The following is a 24,569-nucleotide window of genomic DNA, read 5'->3' as shown; positions in this document are numbered from 1 at the left end:
TAGAAAACTTTGTTGGCATTAATGGAAGTGCATTAGCATGCTTTAAATCGTACTTATATGAACACCATCAATTCGAAGCAGTGAATGAAGAGGTATCATATTGATCACAAGTGCAGCATGGACTACCTCAAGGCTCAGTACTAGGGCTGTTACTCTTCATGCTTTACATGTTACCCTTGGGAGATATCACCAGGAAACACTGTGTTAGCTTTCACCTTAATGCTGATGATACTCAGCTCTATATTTCTTCACGGCCTGGTGAGTCGATATAAAAAACTGGATGACGCGCAATCTCTTACTGCTAAATTCTGAAAAAAAAAAAGAAGTTTTAATTGTAGGACCTAAAAACTCTGCATGCAATAACGCTGTCTAAGACTTGATGGCTGCTCTGTAAATTTTTCGTCATCAGTTAGGAACCTAGATGTACTACTTGATAGCCAATAGCATGATTTAGCAAATAGAGGGAACGCAATTCGAAGGAACGCAATAGTAATCGTGTGGACGTTTTAGTACATTGAGGGAACTAATTATGAAATCATGCGCACAATTTATTTATTTTTTCTTGCATGTCATGTGAGTGAGATCAGCTATTCACGATTCAAAAATCATGTTTCAAGATCAATGCATATACTTCGTCAGGGTTTTTAATCGATGCATCGAGAAAACGAGTGAATCGTTACAGCCCTACTTTTAAGTAAAGTGAGGAAACAGCATCACTGCAATTAAATCCCTGGGGTAAATAGTAAAATATTTATTCCTCTTTAAAAAATAGATCACTTTATTAGGTCTCCTTTAGCAAACAGTTGGTTTATGCACTTTTAAACTTTTAAAGGGGTCTCCTAGGAAAAATTACAGCAACTAGGCTAAAAACAGGGATATGGGCAAGATACTTTTCAATCACCAGACAAGGTACTGTACCAGAACATTTCACAGCTAATGATAAGATCAAATTGTTGTGCTAAATACACAGTATGAGTATCAAGATGGTCAAAGCTAATGTAAAAAAAATGAAGAGTCTGTATTTTAGTGATAGCCATGATTTGTTTTGATTGTTAGAAGCAGTTGTTAAACTGTAGTTTATTCCACGCTGTATGTTGAGGACCATAGGGACAGAATTAACACATTGTGTACTGTATTAATGAATGAACTTTAGAAATTACAGGATTCTTAGTAGGACTGGTTGTTAAAGCACAACAATTGAATGGGGATGTCATCTTGTGTGGGGTGAAATTTGGCACAGATCTCATGGTGCCACCAGTGTGACACATCTTCAGTTGTGTGCCCAACCTCATTGGGTGTTTCGGCCACTTATCACAAGACACCCTCTGCCGGGGTTGGCCCACCACAGGTTAATCAGACCCGGGTGTGTGTCGCACAGTGGTGGAACCATGCGATCATTTACAGAAAGAAGAAGAGTTAAAAATATATATGTATAAAGAATACAAATATTGAACTTTTCATATAGTCTCAGTTTCTTTTCAGTTCAGTCCCAGATCTTTGGAAGGTTCTCCAAGATTCTTCGTCGATGAGACGGGTTAGACACACCTGCTGCACACAGCTCCTCCTCTGTAATACCACTGCATGAGAAGAGAACACGCAATGACATTTGGCAGTGTGTACTGTATATACAGTATATATGTTCACAAAGCACAATTGCTGCTTAAAATCATTAACTGAAGCAAATGCCTGTGAGAACAGAAAAATAAATTAAGCCTGTCAGATATTGGGCTACCTCACATCGGCCCTACCTGAAGTAATCAAGATCATCCCAGCCGTTACGGCTAAGGTCCAGCGTGTAGCGCTGCAAACCCAATGTGCTTAGCAGCTCCCACACTGTTTCTGGAGCTCCATGTAAGACTGACACCTGTGGACACACGTTGCCTTTGTAAATATTAAAGCTCAACCCTAAAGCTAATCCTAAAGTCCATATTTGCATGGTGCAATAACCAACATAAACCATGACCGAAAACTACTCAGCTCACCTCTTTCTCCCAGCTGTAGTTTCTCTCACTAGCTAAACCATAATCATATCCATGATGTCTTTCCTGAGACGATATTTGATTATATTGGTACTTCCTGTCTACTCGCTGAAAATCCACCTCACTTAGTGATTTAGCCATTTGGAGGGCTGTAAGTGAGTTGTCTCCTGAAGATGTAGTTGACTGCTCTACTGTCCAAGGTGCTGAGGATTCATGAACGGGAACTGTTGTGGACATATATGGGTACAGCTTTGGTCCATTTCGTATTGGCATGGGTCGAACTTGGTTTATCCTGTTATAGTCCTTTCTGACTTTTTCTTTGAGTGGTGCCTGAATGTCCCGACAAAAAACAGAACTGTTCATGTAGGAGTTTGTGACTTTTTTGACTGATAATACTGAATCCTGTGTCATACTGTTCTTATGGGATTGTAATTGTAAAGATATATTGGAGGAGGTGGTGTGTCTTTGGTTTGGGGATGTATTAGGAACATCTGGACCTGGGAAGAGCTGATAAGAGGACGCAGTTGATGTCAGTTCACTTTGATTCTCGCAAGATGATTTATAGGGTGCTAAAGATCCAGGAATGTCAATCTCTGTGAAATCGGACCTCCGATTAGACCTTTTGTCATGGCTGTGACCTTCAGTCACTCTAGGGAGCTGTATCACAGCATCTTTGGTCCTTTCTACTTGGGATTTTTTGCTGGATGAGGGAATCTCTTCAACTCTTCGCAACACAGGCACCCCTTCAAAGATGAAGTATGCAGGATTGGTGTAGCTGTTTGGCGCTGCCATATATGAGGATGATGGTGCTCTACAGTGGGAACAAGAAGTGTAAATCAAGGTCATGTCCAATGGAAAAATGTAGCAGAACATGGTCATCTGTTATAACAAGTATGTCAATAAAACTACTTTACCATAGATGAAGTGAACATTATTTATTAACCTAGGTCTATTTTTTTTGACTCACTGGGTTGGGTATGCACAAGAAGACGGTCGAGACAAATGATCTTTTGTAGTTTCCTTCTCATCCTTCTCCATGCAGAGCCACTCTGTAAAGTGCAGGAGAAATGTCTCATATCCAAATGTTTAAATATTGTAATCATCTGTGGCAAAACCACTGGGTTTTCAATGAGCAGTAAGCTAAGTTTCATATTTCAGTTAAAGTCTCAGAATGCATCTGGACAAGATTAGGCAGCACGGCAGCAAAAGAGGAAGCCATGGTACACTGTAAAAAATTATTTAGCAGTTTAGTTGTTTCAATGAATTTTTTTATGTTGACACAACTTGCAGTTACTGAATTTGTTCATTCAACTAAAAAATTTAAGTTTTCAGTGTCTCAACTAGTTTGAAAGTTGACTGAACTAGGTCATTTGTCCTCATAACTTAAAAAAATTTGTTGACTCAATTCAATAGCAATATCACGTTCACAACATCACTTATCGCGAGATCTCGTCATTCTCCTGAATGCTGTTGAAGAGAGAAGAAGGTCGTCAGCCATTCTAGTCAGTTTCTCCTCAAAGTTTGGACATTTGACTAGAATACAACTTTGGTAAGTAAAATATTCGTATTTATTGGCTTAATGTGTAAAATTACATTTGTTGTCTCAGAAGAGTAAGTATTGTTTAAAGAGTCGTATATTCTGTATGTAAGTTACTGTATGTAAATGTTCGTTTCGCGGCACTCTGAAGCCTCAAAATACAGGCGGTTCCACAGTATTCTCCTTATAAATATTAAAACAGATATTCTCCCATGCGGGACAGCGGAGCTAAACTTATGTGGAGCACGATAAAAATACAGTTTGTATGTATTATTTGAGCCCAGGGCTGCGTTAGAGGCCGTGCAAACACAGCGCGAGAGCTCAACAGATCACTGTATGGATTAAGAACGGCGGGAATAAAAAAAAAAAAGGAACTGCTCTAAACCTGACAGCGTAAGACATCCGTCAGAATATAAGTTACATCGATGAAAAATTAGGGGGAAAAAAAGAAGATTCCTACTCGAACTGTGTCTTTTCTGCATGTTATAAGGGAAACAAATGAGCACCATAGATGAGCACCTCCCTCAGAGTTCTTCTGGAGCGCGTATCTTAACGTTACATTTGATATCGCTGACATAAGCTTAGTTCTGATGATTTTTTTTACAGTCTACGGTTCAGATGAAGTTCTGAAGGTAGCGTTACAAACTCTTCTTTCAGTTTTCTGAAGTAACGTTAGTCATTCAAGTGCCTCGCTAGAACCTAGAACCCAGTGTAATACTGCGTGAATATCTGTTTTTATAGTCTATGGTGAATATACGGTCATAAGTAAATTGCGTACGTTTTAATCTATATATTTTAGAATAAAAGTAATAATATCATATGTCTTGTATAAATAAAGATACAATAACGATCGACACAAATGTGTTAAATTTCCTTTTATTGTGTTATAATTATGTGTTGTGTCATTTAAAAGCATTGTCTGGATGGTATAGTTTGTCTTTGGCATTTAATACAAACTTGTCAATACATTTGTCTTTCTCTGTAAAGATTTATTTATATGTATGTTTATTATTTTACAGTGTTTTAACATGTTTTTGTATTTTTCATGTTTATGATATTTTGGAATGACTGAAGATTCAGCGCAGAATTCAATAATCCTGTGGATGGACCGCAGCGAGTCCTTTTGCAGTTATCCATCAAAAAGATATGCAGACATAATGGAAATGGCATTTACATTGTAGAGCTTGGACGAAGTTGTAAGTAAATTTATTTATTTATAAATGCACATTTATTGGAGTCTATATGCTTTACAATTGTAAGGCCCTGTTTAATGCATCCCTTTGTTTTTATTAAAGCACACAGGCTCTGCGCAGGAATTCATCAAGGACATGACTGCTGGGATCACGCTTGTGGATGACCAAACTGAGCACCATCAGTCTGCAGTGATGTGATCCAGGTAAAAGAAGAAGAAGAAATCTGGGTGATCTGGGGTTGTAACTCGTTGTTAGACGATCTGTGTACTGTGTTAGACGATCTGGGACTGGGACTAACAGAAATAAACTAATTCAGGTTTAAAACAACTTGAGGTTTAGTAAATGACAATTTTCTTTCTTTTTCTTTTTTGGGTGAACCCTTTACGAAAATGTAGATATTTGCATTGGAAAACAGCTTCAAAATTTAGAGAACATAATTTGACATTATTTTCCCCAGTTTTATTCCGTGAATTTTCTATAATTGGTATTTAAAATGTCTTTATAAAGTGTTGAATTTATCTTCATAAAACCACAAGAAACCCTGTTTATGGACATAGCCATTCTTTATTATTTTGCTGAATACTGTTTTGAATCCTGAAAAATGTTCAGTTCTAGCATATTGGCCATTAGCAACTTTGCTTAAAGGATTGTTTCACCAAAAAAATTTAATTAGGCCATGTTTTACTCATTCTCAAGGCACCCTATGTGATTTTCTTCTTTCAGACGAATCTGATCTGAGTTGAATTTAAAATTGTCCTGGCTCTTCCAAGTTATTTAATGGCAGCAGACAGGTGTGTTTTTTTTTCTCAGCAGTCCAAAAATAGTCAAATAAAATGCACCCATCCATCAATAAAACGTGTCTCACGTGGCTCTGGGGGGTGAATAAAGGCTTCCTGTCGCAAATCGATGCACTTTTTGTAAGAAAAATATCCATATTTAAAAAGTTGTAAACACTTTTTTTTCTCTTCCACTGACTATCATACGTGCAAGCCTAATTTTGTGATTCTACTTTGTGATTGGCGTATTGTTGTCTCCTCCGCTCTTCCGTGTTCGTCACTAATCACCGGTGCATGCATGACCCCTATGTCCTATTTTCATCCACCCGGAATGGCTCTTACGAAAGTGAGAGAAAAGGGTTTAAATATGTTTTGAATAACATTTTAAATATGTATTTTTTTTTATTACAAAAACACATGGATTCGCTACAGGAGGACATTATTCACCTCTCAGAGCCATGTGAGGTACTTTTTATTATGAATTGATGCACATTATTTGACTACTTTTGGACTGTTGAAAAAAACACCCACCTATTGCCATAAATATTTTTTTATATAATCCGACTGGATTTTTCTGAAAGAAGAAAGTCATACACACCTACGATGCCATGAGGGTGAATAAAACATACATGGGTTAACCAACCCTTTAGGGCCATTTCATAGTCAACTCATCTGTAGGCATACGTGTCCCCGAGGCTACGCATCGTTATGCTTCGGCCGCCATTATGCGTCGGTGCGTAGCCAAATGTGTGGTCCTAGTTTTTGATACGCGACGTGCCGATTCACGCAATACTATGCGTTGTCGGTGGGGGCGACATTGCAAGTATTATACATTAATTCAAGTATATTGTGTTTACAAAAGAAGAAGGTATACAATGAATTGAATACAATGGCGGGCGAAGAGGAAAAATTATACAAACTTATACATATTCATCCACATTTATACGATAGTTCATCAGCAACAGAATACACTCCTCTTCAGTTGCCATTGTAATCTGAATATCACTTGACCCGACTCTACTAATATCACCCGACTCTACTACCCCCTGTTGCGTGAGCCGTGTATTGCATACACGCATCAACCGTGATGCTTATGTTCACTGTTTAGACTATGAAAAGGAGTGCGTCGCTCGCGGTTCTTGCTCGCGTTTCCCGCGTTGACTATGAAACGGCCCTTAAGAGTCATGCTTTACTCTGAACATGCAGTGCAACAGACTATTATTTAAAAGGAATACCTATTTACACCAATATATTTTCTAATCATTGTATAAATGGTGTGACAGATTAGACACTTAGAATTGGATTAAGAAAGAAAACCTGAATGTTGTATTGGTTTGTCACATTTTATGTCATTCAGAAATCATGTAGAATACCAGTGAAGAAAATAATTTCCCCCCATTTTTAGAATAGTTGGTTCTGGGGGTGTATTTTACACTTATCTTCCCATGGGATTTTAAACTCTTTGTGTTCAGCAGAACAAAGAATTTAGTACAGGCTTTTAACAGTTTAATACAGGAAGTTATTTTGAATGTTTCTAAACGAAACCGTTGAGGAGCACCATTTAATTTTGACTTTCATTTTTGGTTACATTTTTCTAAATATCTTCCACTTGAAGGTGAATTACACTTTGCATTAATTTGTAGCTGTGCTTTTAACAAAACACACAACTTTAATAGTGTATGTACATATGTGTGTTAGTTTATAAATTTATTAAGTAATGTAATATTTTTTTTCTTTTCCCAGCCATCCAGTGACATTAAGGATGTTGAGAAAGAAATTGAAGAGGGCATTCTGATTGTAACTGAAGAACAGCAATGTGATGTGCTTCCAAAGGAATAACCAATCATTGGTCTCATTTGGACATCCTGTCATCACTGACATCTCCCATGTCCCCAAAGCATATGGACTCCTAATGGGTCTGTATGCAGTGAACATCCACCACCTCCAGCACATTAAATACACCATCGAGGCTCTGCAAAAACTTGTGAAGACCAGCTGCTCCCACCATGTGCTCGCTACAGCGGCAGGAAATGTAGGTGTGGAGGAGTGAATGTCCAGCGCTCTCTCCACCCTCAACACCACAAATAAGGTGTCCTTGAGCAAGGCACAACTTCTCCCCGGGTGCTGCAGCATAAATGGCTGCCCACTGCTTTGGGTGTGTGTTCACGGTGTGTGTTCACTGCTGTGTGTGTGCACTTTGGATGGGTTAAATGAAGAGCACAAATGTATGTCATGTCACTTTCACTTTTCAGTGTTCACGATGTGTCCATCGGCTCCACCGCACTCTTTCTTAAAAAGTAGTGTTTTTTTTGTTTTTTTTATAAGGAAAGGTTCTTTTGTGCCTTTCACTACATTTTAGAATGTACATTAAAGTTTATCATGTCATAACTTGGAATATGCATGTTCTCATGTAAACAAATGTTGTTTCCCCTCTCATTTTCTTAAACAGGATGTACACATTTTCAGTATGTAGCATTATGATGGGGGACGAGTTTGGAAACTTTCAAGATCCTTCTGATGTTAACACTTCTGTCTGGTCATGTTGTGCTGTGAAATTTAGAATCTGACTTTAGATCTTTGTGCTTCCATGTGCATTCATTCCATTTATATCTTATTATACAGAAGTACAGTACACTCATTTTTTGTAACTAATTTTGATATTATATTACATATATCTTGGTTTCTCATTTTGACCACGACTTGCATTATGGTGGGGGGAGTGCATGTGAACTTGTGCAGGGTTAATATGCAGAGTTCAACCTTCTGATTTTCATATTGCATTATGAAATTAAAAACAATCCCTGTGGTTTTGATCTGATGAATTGAAATGCAACTATTTGTTTCTCAATCCCATGCCAATGTTATTTATTATACATCACACTTTCAAGTGTCGGTTCAGATCTTTAGACGTGTTTGTATTTTGCATTTTTTGTTTTGTTTATCAATTATCAGTTGATGTGTTGACAGCAAATTGCTTGTTCAATTTAAATGTGAATGAAAGTGTTGTCTCTATCATTAAATAAATTACATTAAAAAAGTGTTTTGTCATCTTTATTTAAACATTTAAGGCAGTGGAGTAACATTTGTTTATAATTATTGATCGAAGATAAAATCCCTGTTGACACAACATGATTTAGTTGACTGGACTAGAAAATAATAGTCAAGTCAACTTAAAGAAATTTGTTACCTGGACTAACTCCACTCTAGTTTGAAGTTGTTTCAACAAGATTTTTTTTGTCAAGATAACAAAAAAATTTTAGGCAGCGGGGTAACAAAATATTTTTAGTTGACTCAACAAATTCTTTTTTACAGTGTAGATAGAAAATTGAAAACAGTGCCGAAGCAGAGGAGGAACTAAATATTTGAGGAAATGATAGACACACCGTAGACCCTTTCCCGGACCCTTCGGCGGTCTGGTGGTACATTAACCCTGATTCGACCACGAATAGAACCCATCTCTTCTCCTCTGTGAGTCAAGCATGTCTCAAATGGATCCGATAATTTGCCTGTTATCGAGCGAAGAGCCACACAGCATTCCCCTGAAATGGCATAACTCCTATTACATATAAAATCAATATGACCATAATGTTTCAACAGTGCCCTTCACTAAAAAATTAAGAAATTAGGGTTAACTGTATTTTCCTGGTTATGATGTAATGGTTTCTAAAAACTAAACTACAGTTTCAGAGAAACTTCATAAAAAAAATGCATGAAGCTCATCATGACCAAATACCGTATGACTCAAAGCCATCACATGACTTCACAGACAACAACAAGTGCTGATCCCGGAGATGCTCTAGATCGGAGAACACTGGGTGGAGCTGAAAAGAAAGAGAAAATGTATTTGGTGTTCCAACCAAAAGTGTCACATCCTTATGAAAAATAGCATGGCTCCAAATTATTAAATTGAGCCAAATGGCCTCTATCACAACCTTGGGGAACTGTTTTGAAGACCAGCCAAGTTTGAGAAATCCTGCTACCTCACAGTACTGTGAGTCATTCTCAGCAGAACGTCGAGGCTCTACACACAAGGAGAAGCATAAAGTAGGAAAAAAAGAAAAGAACTGTCATATTCATCCCATGACCTTCTGCCATTTCAAAAGGAAACTGATTGGCAATGAAACACTACATGCTCGCTAGCCTGACTGATTATTGCACAAAAGATACCTTCTAGATAGCGGGAGTGAAACTCGATGAAAAACTTGGCCTTGCTAGCAGTTTTCACTATGGCCTCAATCACCTCCAGCTCAATACTGGCTCTCTCTGAACCCAATTCTACATCCACAGAGATGGAAGAAGAGGACTGTGAGATGGTTATAACACTATGAGAAACATTAAACAAATACTCAATTGAAAAAATGCTTGAATTATGATTGCTGATTTTATTTATGGGGTTAGTTCACCCAAAAATAAAAATTCTGTCACCCTCATGTTGTTGCAAACCTATAAGACTTTGTTAATCTTCGAAACACAAATGAATTAATTTTCAATGAAATCTAAAAGATTTCTGTTACAGTGTCCATCCACTGAAAGTCCATTAAAAAAGAACAGAAAAAAATTGTAAAAGAAATCCATGTGAATCGAGCTGTTTTATCAAAGTGTTCTGAAGTGATATAATAGTGTTGATAATTTATGACTTTATTAACATATAAACACTGATCAGACCATATACATAAAGCACATCAAACACAGCAAATGGAAACTCAAATGTGCTTGCTTGATGTTTGAGAACCAGTGAGGTTTGTCCTTGCGTATCAAGTTTGAACTTAGGCAACAACCAGTTTTTAAAAAGAACAAATGTCTTATGAGTTTGGAAAACAACATTAGGGTGAGTAAATGAGGATTTAAACTTTTGCGCACAATAAACCTTTAAGAATGATGTAATAGTTGAAATATTTTTAGGCTGTCATGTTGGTTCTGTTAAAATGAACCAGCCTTGAAAAAAAAGTGTTCGGTGCCGAAGGGAAATGGTTAAGGTAATGCATGTTCAGCAACCCCTAATTAAACTCTTTGTGTTATATAATGACTCAAATGGCAAAAAACCCAGTGTCAGAGACTCAAGCTGAAAAGGACTCCATACCTGCTCTGGGAAACTGTGATATCACACCCACTTCAAAAGTAGCAAAAACAGCAGAGTGATCACTGGTGAAGATGTCATCTGTGCATCCTGATGAACAGAACCAACGGATGTGTTAAAATATCTGTTTACTAATCAATTCAATTCTTAAAGCTATAGTTGGGGTGGAGTTACATTTTTATTTAATGAGTCTAAAAACATACAAACCGTCATCTGAACATTAGCAACCATCCCATTAATAAATAAGCTAATTAATTAAACATCACAATCCAATCTCATTGAATGCTGCCTTTTAAAAAGACTCGAAAATACTTATGTTAGATAGTAATGAAATACTAAGCATTTGGCCAGTGTTGGCTGTGTTTAAATACACTATCAGAATATACATTGGAGGTCTTTGCTGAGAAGGTTGAATTCACATGTTTGTTGAGCAGACAGACAGACAGGATATGACTCTGATTGTGGAAAAGCTACAATCGTACCCAAAGTAAACCTTTGTTGTGCAGGTTAGATACACACATCTCATTCCAAAATTCTACAAAAATAGCAGTCCAGTGTTTTAGTTACTTCCCTCAAGCTAAAGTGCAAAGCAACAAAGGAGAATGCCTAGTCACTTGATGCTTTATGAAGACGCTGTAATGCATGGACTACATTTTCATTTACGTGTAACAAGAAAGCTTCTCAAACACTTTCTAATGAGAATAAGAATCGGGAGAAAGAGGAACAGCATACCATATGAGGTACAGATTATGTGAGACTCTGGGTAGGACTTCCACAGAACTCTATCACACCATGAGGGCCCGTTGACTTGCACCTGAGGAAAAGTTTTGATTGATTTTAAATAAAACAAAGCAAACAGGATGTCATTAACAAAAGCTGATAGATTCAATGAAATGAAAAGTTTTACCCCACTTGACTTGTATTTCTGCCATAGATAACAGTCTCTAGAACCACGTTCATACCGATAGGTGGGTGGAAACAAAATTTTCTCCTCCTCTTCACAGAGAGAGCAAGAACAAAACCAAGAACGAAATAATAAAGTGTCTGTTAATGCTTTTTTGTCCCACTGTTGTTGTGTAATCACATCTATTGATTTCATGTGTCTGTGGTGTCCCTGGGAAGAGAAGAGCAGCCACGGTTCTTACTAAAGTTAAAAAAGGCCTTTCTTCTGTGCCGCTCTCTGGTCAATTGGTCTGCACACATCAGCTCCTCGAATTCTCTCTTTGAAACATGCTTTAATATGTCCTACAAAAGGAAGACCTCAGTCAGGGACAGATGACCTTCAATATATAATATAACTGAGCACAAATATTCATAGAACAACTCAATTCAATGCGCTTAATGGGGTCTCCTTAGAGCAATGTTTGAATGGCTATGAATCACAGTTAATAAAAAGCAGTGAGAGGGAATAAGTAAAGCTGAGTGACTAATATCTAGACAGAAATAAAGTAGATATAAGCTATGTGACCAGAGCATCCAGGTCCAGGCGGTAGTTGAGGTCTCCACACCAAAAGAGATGATTGAAACGAAGGCTAATGTCAAAAGTGCTGAGCTGCTTTTCTCCAAGAGACAAGAGTCTGAGGATGTCTTGGAAGTTGTGGTTCCTCCTAAGACAAGAAAGAAGGACAATGCAAAATGGACACTCACACACACACATCCATTCCAAAGTTTGGGGTCTAAAGGTGTAGCAGAGCATCTCTTATGCTCAACAAAGCTGCATTTATTTGATCATAAATACAGCAAAAAAAGTAATAGTTTTACAAATATACAAAAAATATTTTCTATTTTGATATTTAAAATGTCATTTATTCATGTGATTGCAAAGCTGACTGTTTAGCGTCACTACTCCAGTCATATATATATATACATACAATTATTCATAAAAATAATAATACTAGAAACAATACTAATAAGTATTGTAATTCTATTAGTATAATACTAAATAGAATAATAATTTTCAAAATTACATAAAATTTTGTAGCAAAACACAAAGTGTTGCCATTTTATTGGTGCAAAGGTGAGTATGTATCTTTCGTACAACATTTGCAACTGCTTTTTATCACTTAAATAGAAGCAACACAATTACGAAATTGTCTCATCTGTTATAGGGAATATTGAAGAGACACAGACAAGTTTGTTTCTGAATGCAAAGTACCGAAAATCTAAATAAAGCTCTGTAAACACTTGCATTTTTAAAACACTATATCTGTGTCCCCTCGGGTAATAGAAAAGTTCTAAACACACTTGTGGTCTTGGGCTAAATACAAAAAATACATCATGCAAGTAGACAAGCGGTCAAGTGAAAAGACCACAAGTTGGGGTATTTGGACAAGCTCATCCTATGTGTTGCTGTTGACAATTTTAAATGAAACTGGAAGACAGGGTGGGACTTATCAAGCAGCTCCACCACTTTTTTTAAATATCCAATAGTGTTTTGTTTATATCACAACTTGAACCAGGGGCCTGTACCATGATGTTAGCTGAACAAATTCAGAGTTACAGGATTAGTTTTGAGTTGACAAAACCAATCCGGCTTTGTTGGTACCATGATGCTGACCATCAACTTTCTTTGTCAACTCAGGCTTTGATCATGAGTTTGTGGAGCGCGTGCACATGAATGTATGACATCACTGGCGAACAGCCAATCACAAGCCTTGCAACACAAAGCAAGTATGATTTACTTCTCGTGAGAGACCCAGCGAGATTCAAAAGGTTAAGAGATATGAGAATATAAATAAGAAGAAGAAGAAGAAGAATCTCAATAATTATATAAATCATAAAATGACTCAGTAATTATCATTAAAGCCATTATCATTTTTTTTTTTTTTTTTTATTATTGACCTTTAATTTGGAGCAAGATAAACTGGAGTGACTTTGTGTCAGACATGTGTCACTTCTCTCACATTTGATTGGTCCAACTTCAGTTTGATATCTCTAACCCGGAACATGCTGCCCGGAGCAGGTTAGCCATGGAATGTCAGTTACTATGGGAATGAATGCCGCTAAAAGCCAAGCCACTTACGTGGTACCTAAAACCCAGGATTGGTGCAAACTAACCTGAAACTTACCTGGCTAGCCAGCTAATCTAGCTTCATGGTACAGGCCTCGGCTGAGCTCAGTAAAGCCACATTTTACAGTTTATATCATCATCTGTAGTGGGCGGGACACTTTGGGTTCTAGAAAGCACTGATTGGACAGAAAGCTGACATGTAGGGTGATGTCATCAAAATCATCTGTCCATATTTGCCAAATTGAAAGACTGTAACTTTAGAATGCTATTATCTTCTAAATGTAAACTTTGCCATTATTTTAGAGCACATTAGCATACAGATTACTTTAAGATTTACATATTCAAATCCAAAAAAACTTTGAGCAGGGTAATTAATGCGGTGGTTCTCAAACTAGTCTAAGAGTTATTAGTTGAAAAATTATAAATAAAATAAATAATTTGTACATATTGAAATAATCAACTAATTCAACAACTCACAGCAATGAAATAACTGATTTTGATAACCTTAATTTTTTATTTTGTCACGTGTTAGTTAGACATTAAAGTTTCATTTTCAGTATGATAATTTCAGTATGAACAGTTTTTCTCTGGAAGTTCAGTGCTTTAAAACCTCTTCAGATTTTAAAAGTTTTGTAATGTAGGCCTATTCCAGCCTTAAGGATATTTTGTGCCCTACTTTTTTGTAAAGTGTTTTTGGGTTGATATGTGGTCTGCAGTTTTTACTGTTGATCCATCACCACATTTGAAATCCACTTCTCTATTTTAAAGATATGTGTGAATACCTGAGTGTTTTATCACTACCGGAAGTCAGATGGCAGTTTACAAAACCCATTGAGGTGCCATTAAAGAGAAGAGAAACTCCTACAGCTCCCTTATTTCCTGTAACCACAAAGAAAAAAACAAAATATCTTAAACACAGTATTTAGCACTTGATTTGTTCTGCTTGGCTAAATGACAAGGATATAAAGGAGGTGAAAAAACAGAGAAAAAGAAGAATTGGTAAATGTGTTTATTGGTTTGTTTGAGCAAGAGAGATTTGTACCAAGTGTGTTCCCCAGGCCAGTTTTTACACTAGCAGTGTTTACTTGACTGATGCGTCCTTCATGCTCTGGTTTCACAAACACAGCCAGTCTGATATTCCAAAGGGACTGTACTGCCACCTACAGGAGAACCACAAAAACACAATCTACTCTCACCAATTTAAAACTTTGATGTCATCCATTCAAATGATTAATACAGATATATGATCACAAAAGAAGAATAAACATGGAGCGTTCTTGACTATGAACATTTTGATTTCATAAAATCAGACCTGTCTGAAGTCGATGTTGGTTGCACTCCGAAGCGTGGCTCTGATGTGTTCAGCCCATTCTCTCTCACCCTGCGGGTTGTCCTGAGTGCCCACTGCATAGATATCATGAGGCAGGGATGCAATGGACTCGTCTGGGGTGAGACCCAGACCACAGCAAGTAACCCAGGACTGAAGTGAACCGGTTGGTGGAGTGCCCCCTGCAGGTAAAATACAGAAACAACAATTAAATATTTTGCTGCAACTGTTGAGGCCATAATATCTTTCATTAATGATATACTGTACATCCATACCCATGTTCCAGGTGCCCACAAACACAGAGATGACATCAAGTTCAGATTGCTGGGAGTGAGCAGCTTTTATAATCTGCAGCAGCCGACAGAATGCGTCTCGTTTCTGTGGGAGACATCTCAGTACATCAGATTTAGTTCATTTAAGGTAAGCCAGTTCCAGTCTTTCTCCTCACCTTCATGCTTTCAAACACAAGTTCTTTCGGAGGATTGTGATGACTGTCTATGACCATTTTCAGCTTAGCAGGGCTCCTCTGAATCTTCACCAACTGCACGACTAAAACATTAAAGCATTAGATGGCATTTACTAGCCTTGTATGATAATAATGGAGACTGAAGTAACTCAGGTTTTAAGGCAAGATAAACTCACTTCTGTCATGTGTGACAGTCTCAAGACCGAATGAGCCAGTCTTCTTGTCAAACAGCAGCACTCCTGCATCTACGTCTACTGACACTGTTTGCCTGCCATACCTGACCACCTTGACCTTGGCATGCACATAAATAAATGCAAACACTTTCATAGTTTAAATATTACCAGTGAGCAAACAGTAGGCACTAATGTGTTACCTGAAAGCTGTGGACAGTGTTGGGTCTGGCCTGTTTTTGGGGGGCTGTGATGGACTCGGGAGGTATGACTGGTTTCAACGATAAGTTGTGATTGGTTACAGCTTCTTGTAAAGCTTTGAGAACCTGGAAAAAACATGATATTGTTATCATCATCACAGACAGAAATGCAAAAAGATGACAAGTATGTGGTTTGTGTGGGTTTGCAAGCTGTTTTTGGCATATGTGTCTCTACCCTCTTCTCCAGAGATGACAGCAGGTTACAGAGGGCAGTGAGCTTGTGAAGCAAAGTATCCATGTTTTCTTCAGGGCTCTTCCCTGTATTCTAACAAAAAGAGAGTTTAACAGGACAACAGGAATGACATCTCCGCTCTGCATGCTCATGCTATGCTGTTGCTAAGGCATTCTGAGAAATTGCAAAGTCGTTCTGAGTGATCACTATGTGATTATTTCTTGGCACAAGTTAAAAGAGTTTGCCTCCAAGGCACTATGATAGTCTGGTCCCTAATGATAGGGTCTAAGGCACTGGTTCTCAACCCGGTGGCCAGAGCCCACTAGGGGGCCTCAGAGAACTTTCAATTATTGCAATGTATAGATTATTGTTATTATCAACATTGTATTGAAATGCTAAAAAAATCAAGATGTTTAGTAAAATGAACTTCATCCATCCTTGAAAATAAGTCAGTCATATCATATTAAAAAAGTAACAGAGCCTTTCAGTAAACAGTACACCTTTATTAAATTTATGAAACTATATTAAAATCTATTAAAGAAAAATATGACTGACTGATAATAGCAGCCTGTATTAGACTTGTGTTTGTATACCTGCATTGTGGAGAAGGTGAGGTGCCCACTAGGGTGATCAAACACTTTCGCTAAGGTTTCCAAACTGGAAAGAGTCTGGTCAATCTCACTGTGGTAAACAAATCAGCAATAACTATATAATTATTTATATTTCAAATAATGTGTGTGAAGTGACATGTGATGTTAGAGAAGCTGCACCTGTGCAGACTGTCACATGCTCGGCTGAGGATGCACTGAAAGTGTTGCAGTCCTGATGCGCCTCCTTTCACATTCTCCAGGTCCTTACACACATTACTGTGTAGGTACTCATCTAGTAATTGTACAATCTCACAGCCTGCACTGCAGAGGTAAGCATTGGTACACTGAGCTGTAAGGAGCGACACTGTTTTCACACAATTTTACATACAGGCACAGAGCCACAGACTGATATTGATCCATTAGGCATATGTGAATGAATGTACCTATTTGGCCTGAGCTCCTGAAGCCTCTGTAGCAGTAAATGAGCTGCTGAACTGGAAGGTGAAGGTAAAGGCTGGCCTGCAGGGGACATTGCACGTGGTGGAGGGGTGACAAATGTTGAACCTGGCTTCTCATCCTCTCCATCTGCACCGAAAAGACACCTGCATTTAATCTTAAACATTTAAATGTTGTGCCTGTGGGATGTCATAGCAGCCTCACACAAAATATAGACTAATAGACGCAATGCACTCACTGAACTAAAACGCTTCTAACATCTTAATTGAGAGATTGTTATTTAGTAGTTTTGGCTTCTATCATCTTACCTGAGCTCTCATCGTTGGGCTCTGATTCACGCATAACAGGATAAAGCAGTGGGGCCACCAGACCTTTGTGTGGGTGTTGATAACCCACAACTAAATCACTAAGGGTACGGAAACAATTCACCTGCACTCCCTGCGTGGCCTGAAACAAAAACACAAATGACCTGACACATACAGGCAAACAAATGCAGGAATCAGTTACAGCAGGGCAATATAAGTATTTTAAATATGCATCACAAGATTTTAAAATTCTGTCCTAATATAGGTGGAAAATTATCAGTGTATAAGAAGGTTAACAATAAAAATCATACTGCCAAAAGTGTGAAAACTTTCCTACAAAATCTGTATGATGACAGATCCTGAACTTTATCACAGCCTAAGATTTTTAGGCCTGGGTTCACAAACTGGTTTTAAGTTGCACCAGGTTTAGGCCATAGTTCAATCAGGACATTTAAGTATATTTTAGAAACATGCATATTACTGGTGTGCATCTAGAGAAAAAACAATCGTACTGATATATTTTAAAACTTTCAGTTAAAATAGCCCAGACATGCATTTTAGTCAGGGAATAGGCTTAAGCCTTTTCTGTGAAACCAGAGGTTACATTTTTGATTTATATTACAGAATTGGCTAACTTTTTGTTAAATAACAAATATTTGGAATTCTGACAGACCTATTAAACTTGCATGCCAAAAAATTATTTGAGACTCTCCTGCATAAACAAAAAAAAAAAAGAATGGCAGAAAATGCAGATCTGCTAGATTTGCTACAAAAAGAAGTTGGTCTATGTAGTCTATGTAACTCCAAAAACATATACGTTTTTCTGCTTTATGGACCAAAGATACAATTACATTATGATGCCCTCATTCTAGTGTCTGCCAAATTCTACATAACGCGAACAGCCAGCTACCCACTGTGCAAACAAGAGCATACTCACATTAAAACATCAGGCATCATGACAAATAAAATAACCACTCTTTGAATGCCTTTTTTTAGAAGCTTGTATTTTGAAAGCATGGTCAATGAAAGCATTTTTGAAAAACTTTGAATTATTTCCCCTAAAATCTCAAAATAGACGAATGTTTTCCTTCCAAGAGTGCAGCTCTTGAAAAGCGATTAAAAGAAATCAGACACTGCGAGGGGGAGAATATTCAGAGAACGTTTCTTTTTCACAAACAAAAGCAACTAACTAAATAAGCCTCTTCTTGTGCATGTATATGTTATCCATTCTGTGTTTTAAATAGGAAACAGTAATTTAATCCAATTTAAAAATATAAACCTTATTGGTAGAGTGTTTCTGAAACACACCAACACATCTCATCCATGCACAGGACAGAATAAGCAAAAATACATCTACTACTGCTGCCTGGCCAAAACTTCTGACATAGAAACAATTATGTCATGCATATTTTAATCTCCATGCAGACAGACAAACCCATTCCAGTCATTCTGTACTGGATCAGGAGCGTGGGTGCAGGAGGAATCTGTGTGAAACATTTTATTGATAGCGAGCGATTTGAAAACACGCAGCTCCATGCTTCAGAAAGCAGACAAAAATAAGTCTGCTTCTTTTTTTAAAGAATATGAAGAAGTGAAAGTAACTGGATTAGCATCAAGTAATTTCCAATGTGAAATGCAAATTAATTTAAAGATAAGACCATCATTTACGGTCTCCTGCCTGACAAGGCAACATTTTCGCCTGCATTTAGTTTACATACTTGTGACTGTGCATTTTACTGTGCAAAGTCCTTTGTCTGCTCACCTGTACAGCCAGTAGCCCATCTGCATCAGGAAGGATTCGGTATGTATGAACATGTCGCTGGAACCTATGGACAAGACAGACTGTTGATCATACACTAAAATAGTCTTAAAGCTAAAGTTTACCCAAAAATGAATATTCTGTTTTGTCTGTCAAGATCTAATGACTGTCTTTCTTCCGTGGAGCACAAGAGGAGATGTTAAGGGGGATGTTAATGCTGCTGTTTTCCACACAATGAAAGTGAATGGTGACCACGACTGTCAAGCAAGGTTTTCATTGAAGAGCAACTTCTTTGTTCTGTGTACCATAGTTCTTTTTGTCCTTTGTAAGATCTCATCAGCTTGTACACAAGACATCAGCTCCGACATTCTGCTAAACTTCTCATCTGGTGTTTAGCAGAAAATAGAAAGCCAACCAACCCTTTAAATGATCACATAAATGGAACATTTTGTGGCTTCATGAAACAATGTGTTCACGCCTGACATCGATGTTTTCTATGGTCAACACAGGGCAAGGGCAAGAAAAATTCATTTATACCATATAAAAGGCCACAGTAAAATAAAAGACAACTAGTTAATGTGGTCACTAAGGCCATCGGTATGTGTCATATCATACAAGATCATATTTCTGTGCCCATAGGAGTTTAGATAAACTAGAATTTGTGTTAATTTGCATTTGGCCACACAACCTGGAACATAATTAGAAAGCTCAGTGTTTCCAGGTAATCTAAAAGAAGAGATCAAAGCACAGAGAGGAAGTGTGACTGTGTGAGTAGATGTTTTGCATGTGCTGTGTTTCACAGAGAAGAAATGAGGTAGAGGGCAAGGGGAAGAATGAATGAGAGAGAATGGAAGAAAGAAAGTAGGGAGGGCAGTTGGAGCTGGAGGGCTCAGCCTTCAGGAATGTGTCTGGCTGTGGGCCGCAGTGGAGAGAAAGCAGTGTGGTCACTGGAGCCTGTTCCCTCCTACAGGGGCCAGAGACAGGAGGAAAACAGGGAAAACTGAGGCCTGAACAAAGCTGACCGAGTGGGGCCTAGAGGGACTGCTGTCTCCTCGAGCTCATGTGCATTGAGATAGACAGTACTAAACTATCTGAAAAGTAGCCCAATCACTGTATTGCCAAAGTTCTGCTGAAACCTGATGGGGAAGTCAGACACATGGCTGCAAAATCAACCTCACAGGCAGACTATAGAAAAGGACTACAATAGTTCATTGACAATACCTGGTTACTATTGTGATTTACTAAAAAATGTCATTGTGCATCACCAGGAAGTGATGTAAATAGACAGCTAGGTGTGGTGCCAAATTCATTCTAGGTAAATTTATCACATCACAACTAAGTATGTTTACAGGCTGGAACAGAAGTTTTCAAAACACTAGGCATCATATAGTTTGTAAATGGGTTACAGAAAAAAATTGATTTTACTCTCTGGCAACTAGCATTGCCTTATCACTCATCTGCAATTCTGTGCAATCGTTGTGTAGTGTATTCCAGTCTTGAGGTGTTGTACTCACAGCAGACACAAGGCGTAGGCTCCAGGCACAGATTCGCTGTCCCTCACCAAGAAGCTGCCATCTCTCCCTGCATGGGCCAGCAGCTCTTCGGCTCGAACACGGCTGATGTCCCGATGGTACCACGCTGCTGCTGTCATGGTGCTTTCAAAAGAGTGCCCTAGCAGAATATAATACAATCTAATTTCCAAAAACCAAAGAGGTTGACACAAGTTTGATGAAAGATCTCATATTGATACTGTTGATCTCCAGTGATCCCAAAACCGGAGGTCCTCACTCTCATCTCCTCTCTGTCAAGAGCTAAGCATGCAGTGTCAGATCCAGAGAGTGTTCCGGCATCCAAAAGCTTTGTTGTTTACACTGTCTATTGTGTTTGCCTTCCAATGAGCATGTGCGTTTTAAAGGCAGAATGCCTGTTTGGCTTGAGGGCAGATCCAGGACCGGCCTCCTCCTCTTGTGATCTACGATGATTCCACTTGTGAGAGCTCATTACAAAGTGAGACTGAGGTAGATGACATAGCATCCATACACATGCTGCCCACCGCACTGACAAAAGCACCTATTGTCTGGCAGCAAACAAATCCAAGATGAGGAACCAAAAGTGAAGAAGCACCAGCCACAGACTGCGCAGACATGAAAAGGCAGTGGAGCAGTACCACCACAAATTCAAATACTTTTCCACTCAGTTGGTTTTGCCTTATAAGGGCAAGGCAACACCCCTCTGAGAACTTCGGCTGATGTCTGAAAACTCCACTAAAGAACAGTTAACTCCAGTTAAAGGTTCACCAACAACCCTTGGGGAGAGAACTAGACCTGGACTCCATTTGCAAAGATGGAAAACCATGGGGGTCGGCATGTAGACGTAACATTAGAACGGATGGACCCCTGGTAAAATAAGGAAGTGCTTCACAACTCCAGATGGCGGAGGAAGAAGAGAGAGTGGAAAAAATGAAAACACTAACCTGAATTCCTCTAAGTGACCTCACATCATCGCTGGTGCATGAACCTGAACGCAGCGTTTTAGGAACTTCCAGTCTCACTCATTCTTTCTGTCTATATCTCCGAGGGATCTTCAGAAAAACCTACACAGTTGCTACACTGTAGCTAAATCATTGTCATATGCTTTGAATCAGTCTCTCTCCCGGTCATACGCTAACAACTTCAGAAGATCTGGGTTACTGTGCTACGCTTCCAGTTGTTTTTCTCTCACTCCTTGATGGCTTCTCATCTCCCTCTCTCTATCCAGGAAGTGAAGAACACAAGCTCTGCCATATGGATATGATCATCCCCCTTTCTCTGCGTCTCTTATTTTGTCCTTCTCCTCCTCCTGCCCTCCTTTTTCTTCTCTCTTTCTGTTTCCAGCTGCTTAACTAACACCATCCCTCACTACTCAGCAAAAATAGTCTGCAAACCTCACCACCAAACACAAATAAAGCACCCATTTCTCTGTTTGTTGTGAGTGGGCTATAAAAAGCGATTGTTTTTCCACTATTAAGTAGCTATGAAGGAAGTCAGGCAGGCCCTAGAAGTTTCTACCGCACCCTTCATCCGTAGTGTTGTCTGTTCAGTGTTGTGGCAATAGACCACACTAGGTCGTATGTGGGTTCAGGTTTTTGTACATGCAGTAGCATTCATAATGTGATGCATTTCAGAGTAAAAAAATAAAATAAAATTTTGAATTTGATTTTATCCATTCCAAATTAATTGGATGGTAAAAAGAGTTACAAAGGTTACAGCCTATAATCACAACCTGAAGAACAATATCAACACCTGTATATTCTACAGGATTTACACTGATTAACACTATGTATACATCCTTCATCATACAGGATTTACACTACTGGACCAGCATCAATTTTTGCAATAAGTGTAAGTAGTAATTATGTTGTCTATATTTTAAACTGGAAGATACTATATGCATTTCAGTCATTTTTGAGTGTAGAGTGTATTTTTGTAGTGTGTAAATGACTGTTTATAGCTTGGCAGAAGGCAGATTTGAGCCCAGGTCGATCGCATGAGCTTCTTACTCTCTACTGCCTACTCCACTCAATACACTGAACCAAATGTGTCTTCTTATAATTTTAGTGTACCAGACATTGGTGGGCTATTGAAAAGAGCATTTGCCAACAACCATGCTATTTGCATTCATTGTAAAGACACTCTCCTCGCTTGGACCCCTGGGCTGTGCCTATCATTCCCATTGGATATTTCGTGTAAGCAATGTACTGTAAGCAGAAAAAAGGAAAGTCACACACACACATATATATATATATATATATATATATATATATATATATATATATATATATATATATATATATATATATATATATATATATATATTTGTAAGAAACAATAGTTTAACATCATTAAACATTTTTAATTTCATACTGTTGCATCCAGCTTAACATCGAGTCCTATTGCTTTCTCCTTTGAAAAAGATGCAACATCTGAATCAGGAGAGAAATATGCACAGATCAAGCACGAATCTTAACAAAGATGTGAGGACAACAGTGGGTGGATTTTTTCACAGGAGGAAGTGTTAATATGGATTATGGGCTCTATGGCCAGAAGTGATGCTTTAAGGTTAAAATGCCTTGATGGCTTTGATTCTACCAAACATGTGGCTTTTCACTTCACAGAATGTTAGCGGATGGACTGGAGTGCAACCACTGTTAGTAGATTGCTTTTTGTATGTTATAATCTGCTGTTTGGACTCTCATTCTACCGGCATCCATTCACTGCACAGGATCCAATGGCAAGCAATCGATCTATTGGGTGATCTATTTGTGCATCAGTGCAAAAATAATAATAATAATCAAATTTTTCCAGTTAAAATCTAAATATTAATTGACTTTATATTAAAGATCAAGACTTTTGATATCTCATGTAAACTATCCTGTCTACCTACAAAAAGGGATTCCTTTTCTCCCATTTTTTTTCACTTTTCACTGAAAAAATATCTACTGGTGCAGCAAGTAAACATATGCTTTTTATTAAAGATACATTGTCTGAAAGCAATAGAAATGTTTTTTGAATATTGCTTCTCAAGTAAATTGATCTTATTTAAAGAATTTGTAGGAAAAAAAAGCATATGAATTATTCATATTGCAATTACATTGCAGTGTACACCTGGTATTATCTGAGTGTGATCCAGATTTTTTAGATGTGTGGTCATGGATAAATATTTGAAGGTCACATGGTTGAATGGTACTGTTTTCTTTTCTGAATGTACAGTCCATCCAGTTACCCCCTGGGTCATATTTACACAACACACAATGGATTACATCCAACTCTGTCTAAGGCTAAGCCATCTAAGACATGCTAAGACATGCTCTCAATGTCCAACAGTTCATTCAGTCACAGAATCTATTGCTTCTCTTCCACCTGAGGGAATAGCACCAAACACGGCAAAGAACTGTTTTCAGAGCTTTGCTTCTGCATGCTAAAACTCCCCAATCCTAGCACAAGCAGAGCTTGACCTTTATTTTAATCACATTAATTTTTGACTGCATTGGCCGGTAATTCAGTGTGAGCCATTAAGACCAGCAAAGATCAGACTAGTAAAGAGCATTACCTGCTTATTCCAAAGTATTATGAGAAAGAAACAGGTGATAGAAGAGGATTTGCCCTCTCTAAAGATAGAATCCTCATGCTTAAATAGAAATGTATGGCTATTTAAATTGCTTAAGTTAAAAACGCTTTTGAAAATAGAATTACAGTATAGGTCTAGTGGCCTACTTTCTATATGAGTTTTTTAAAAAGTGAGTATACTGAGTATTGAAGGAAATGTTTGAATATTGAGAGAAACTTAAGAGACAGTCTTATAGCCTAAGAGTAACATGTTACAGCAATGTTTGTGTGTTTTGTCTGTCTGAGAACCGTGAGGAGATAAGAAGCGGTCTAAGACATTAGGAAAGAGGATTAAGAATACAAGCCAAGCACATGAGCATTAACAATCAGCCCCTTCAAGATAAATCA

At 38.0% G+C, this 24,569-nt stretch overlaps 1 protein-coding gene across 2 annotated transcripts; it reads right to left on the bottom strand.

Annotated features, from left to right (window-relative positions):
* Positions 1-401: 401 nt before the first annotated feature.
* On the bottom strand, positions 402-22,067 carry LOC113081911 (phosphatidylinositol 3,4,5-trisphosphate 5-phosphatase 2B-like). Of its 2 annotated transcripts, none has more exons than XM_026253812.1 (28): positions 21,551-22,067; positions 20,592-21,473; positions 19,081-19,144; positions 17,322-17,460; positions 17,001-17,142; positions 16,738-16,878; positions 16,561-16,648; positions 15,971-16,060; positions 15,739-15,861; positions 15,542-15,656; positions 15,348-15,448; positions 15,175-15,277; positions 14,885-15,081; positions 14,615-14,732; positions 14,355-14,451; positions 12,031-12,169; positions 11,708-11,807; positions 11,470-11,558; positions 11,295-11,376; positions 10,566-10,652; positions 9,653-9,760; positions 9,418-9,506; positions 9,219-9,306; positions 8,869-9,024; positions 2,947-3,028; positions 1,983-2,790; positions 1,749-1,864; positions 402-1,577 (listed from the first exon to the last, which is right to left on the bottom strand). In XM_026253812.1, exons 2-28 carry the CDS (start codon positions 20,726-20,728, stop codon positions 1,484-1,486), a joined length of 3,693 nt encoding a protein of 1,230 aa, XP_026109597.1. In that variant the 5' UTR covers positions 20,729-21,473; positions 21,551-22,067; the 3' UTR covers positions 402-1,483. The 2 variants fall into 2 exon arrangements, with proteins under 2 accessions (XP_026109597.1, XP_026109596.1); XM_026253811.1 differs by having other exon boundaries at positions 20,592-20,748.
* Between the last annotated feature and the right edge of the window lie 2,502 nt (positions 22,068-24,569).

This window comes from Carassius auratus, unplaced genomic scaffold (genome assembly GCF_003368295.1).
Source record: "Carassius auratus strain Wakin unplaced genomic scaffold, ASM336829v1 scaf_tig00035325, whole genome shotgun sequence".
NCBI lineage: Eukaryota > Metazoa > Chordata > Actinopteri > Cypriniformes > Cyprinidae > Carassius > Carassius auratus.
This window is presented reverse-complemented; position numbering and strand designations above follow the sequence as displayed.

What these genes read in the sequence shown, in the direction of transcription:
- LOC113081911 (XM_026253812.1), bottom strand. Translation starts at nt 20,728, where the DNA reads ATGACAGCAGCAGCGTGGTACCATCGGGACATCAGCCGTGTTCGAGCC. An exon ending in GACTGTCACACATGACAGAA is followed by an intron (nt 15,449 to 15,541) that starts GTGAGTTTATCT and finishes TTAATGTTTTAG; the next exon opens with TCGTGCAGTTGGTGAAGATT. An exon ending in TCACTCCCGCTATCTAGAAG is followed by an intron (nt 9,507 to 9,652) that starts GTATCTTTTGTG and finishes CCTTGTGTGTAG; the next exon opens with AGCCTCGACGTTCTGCTGAG.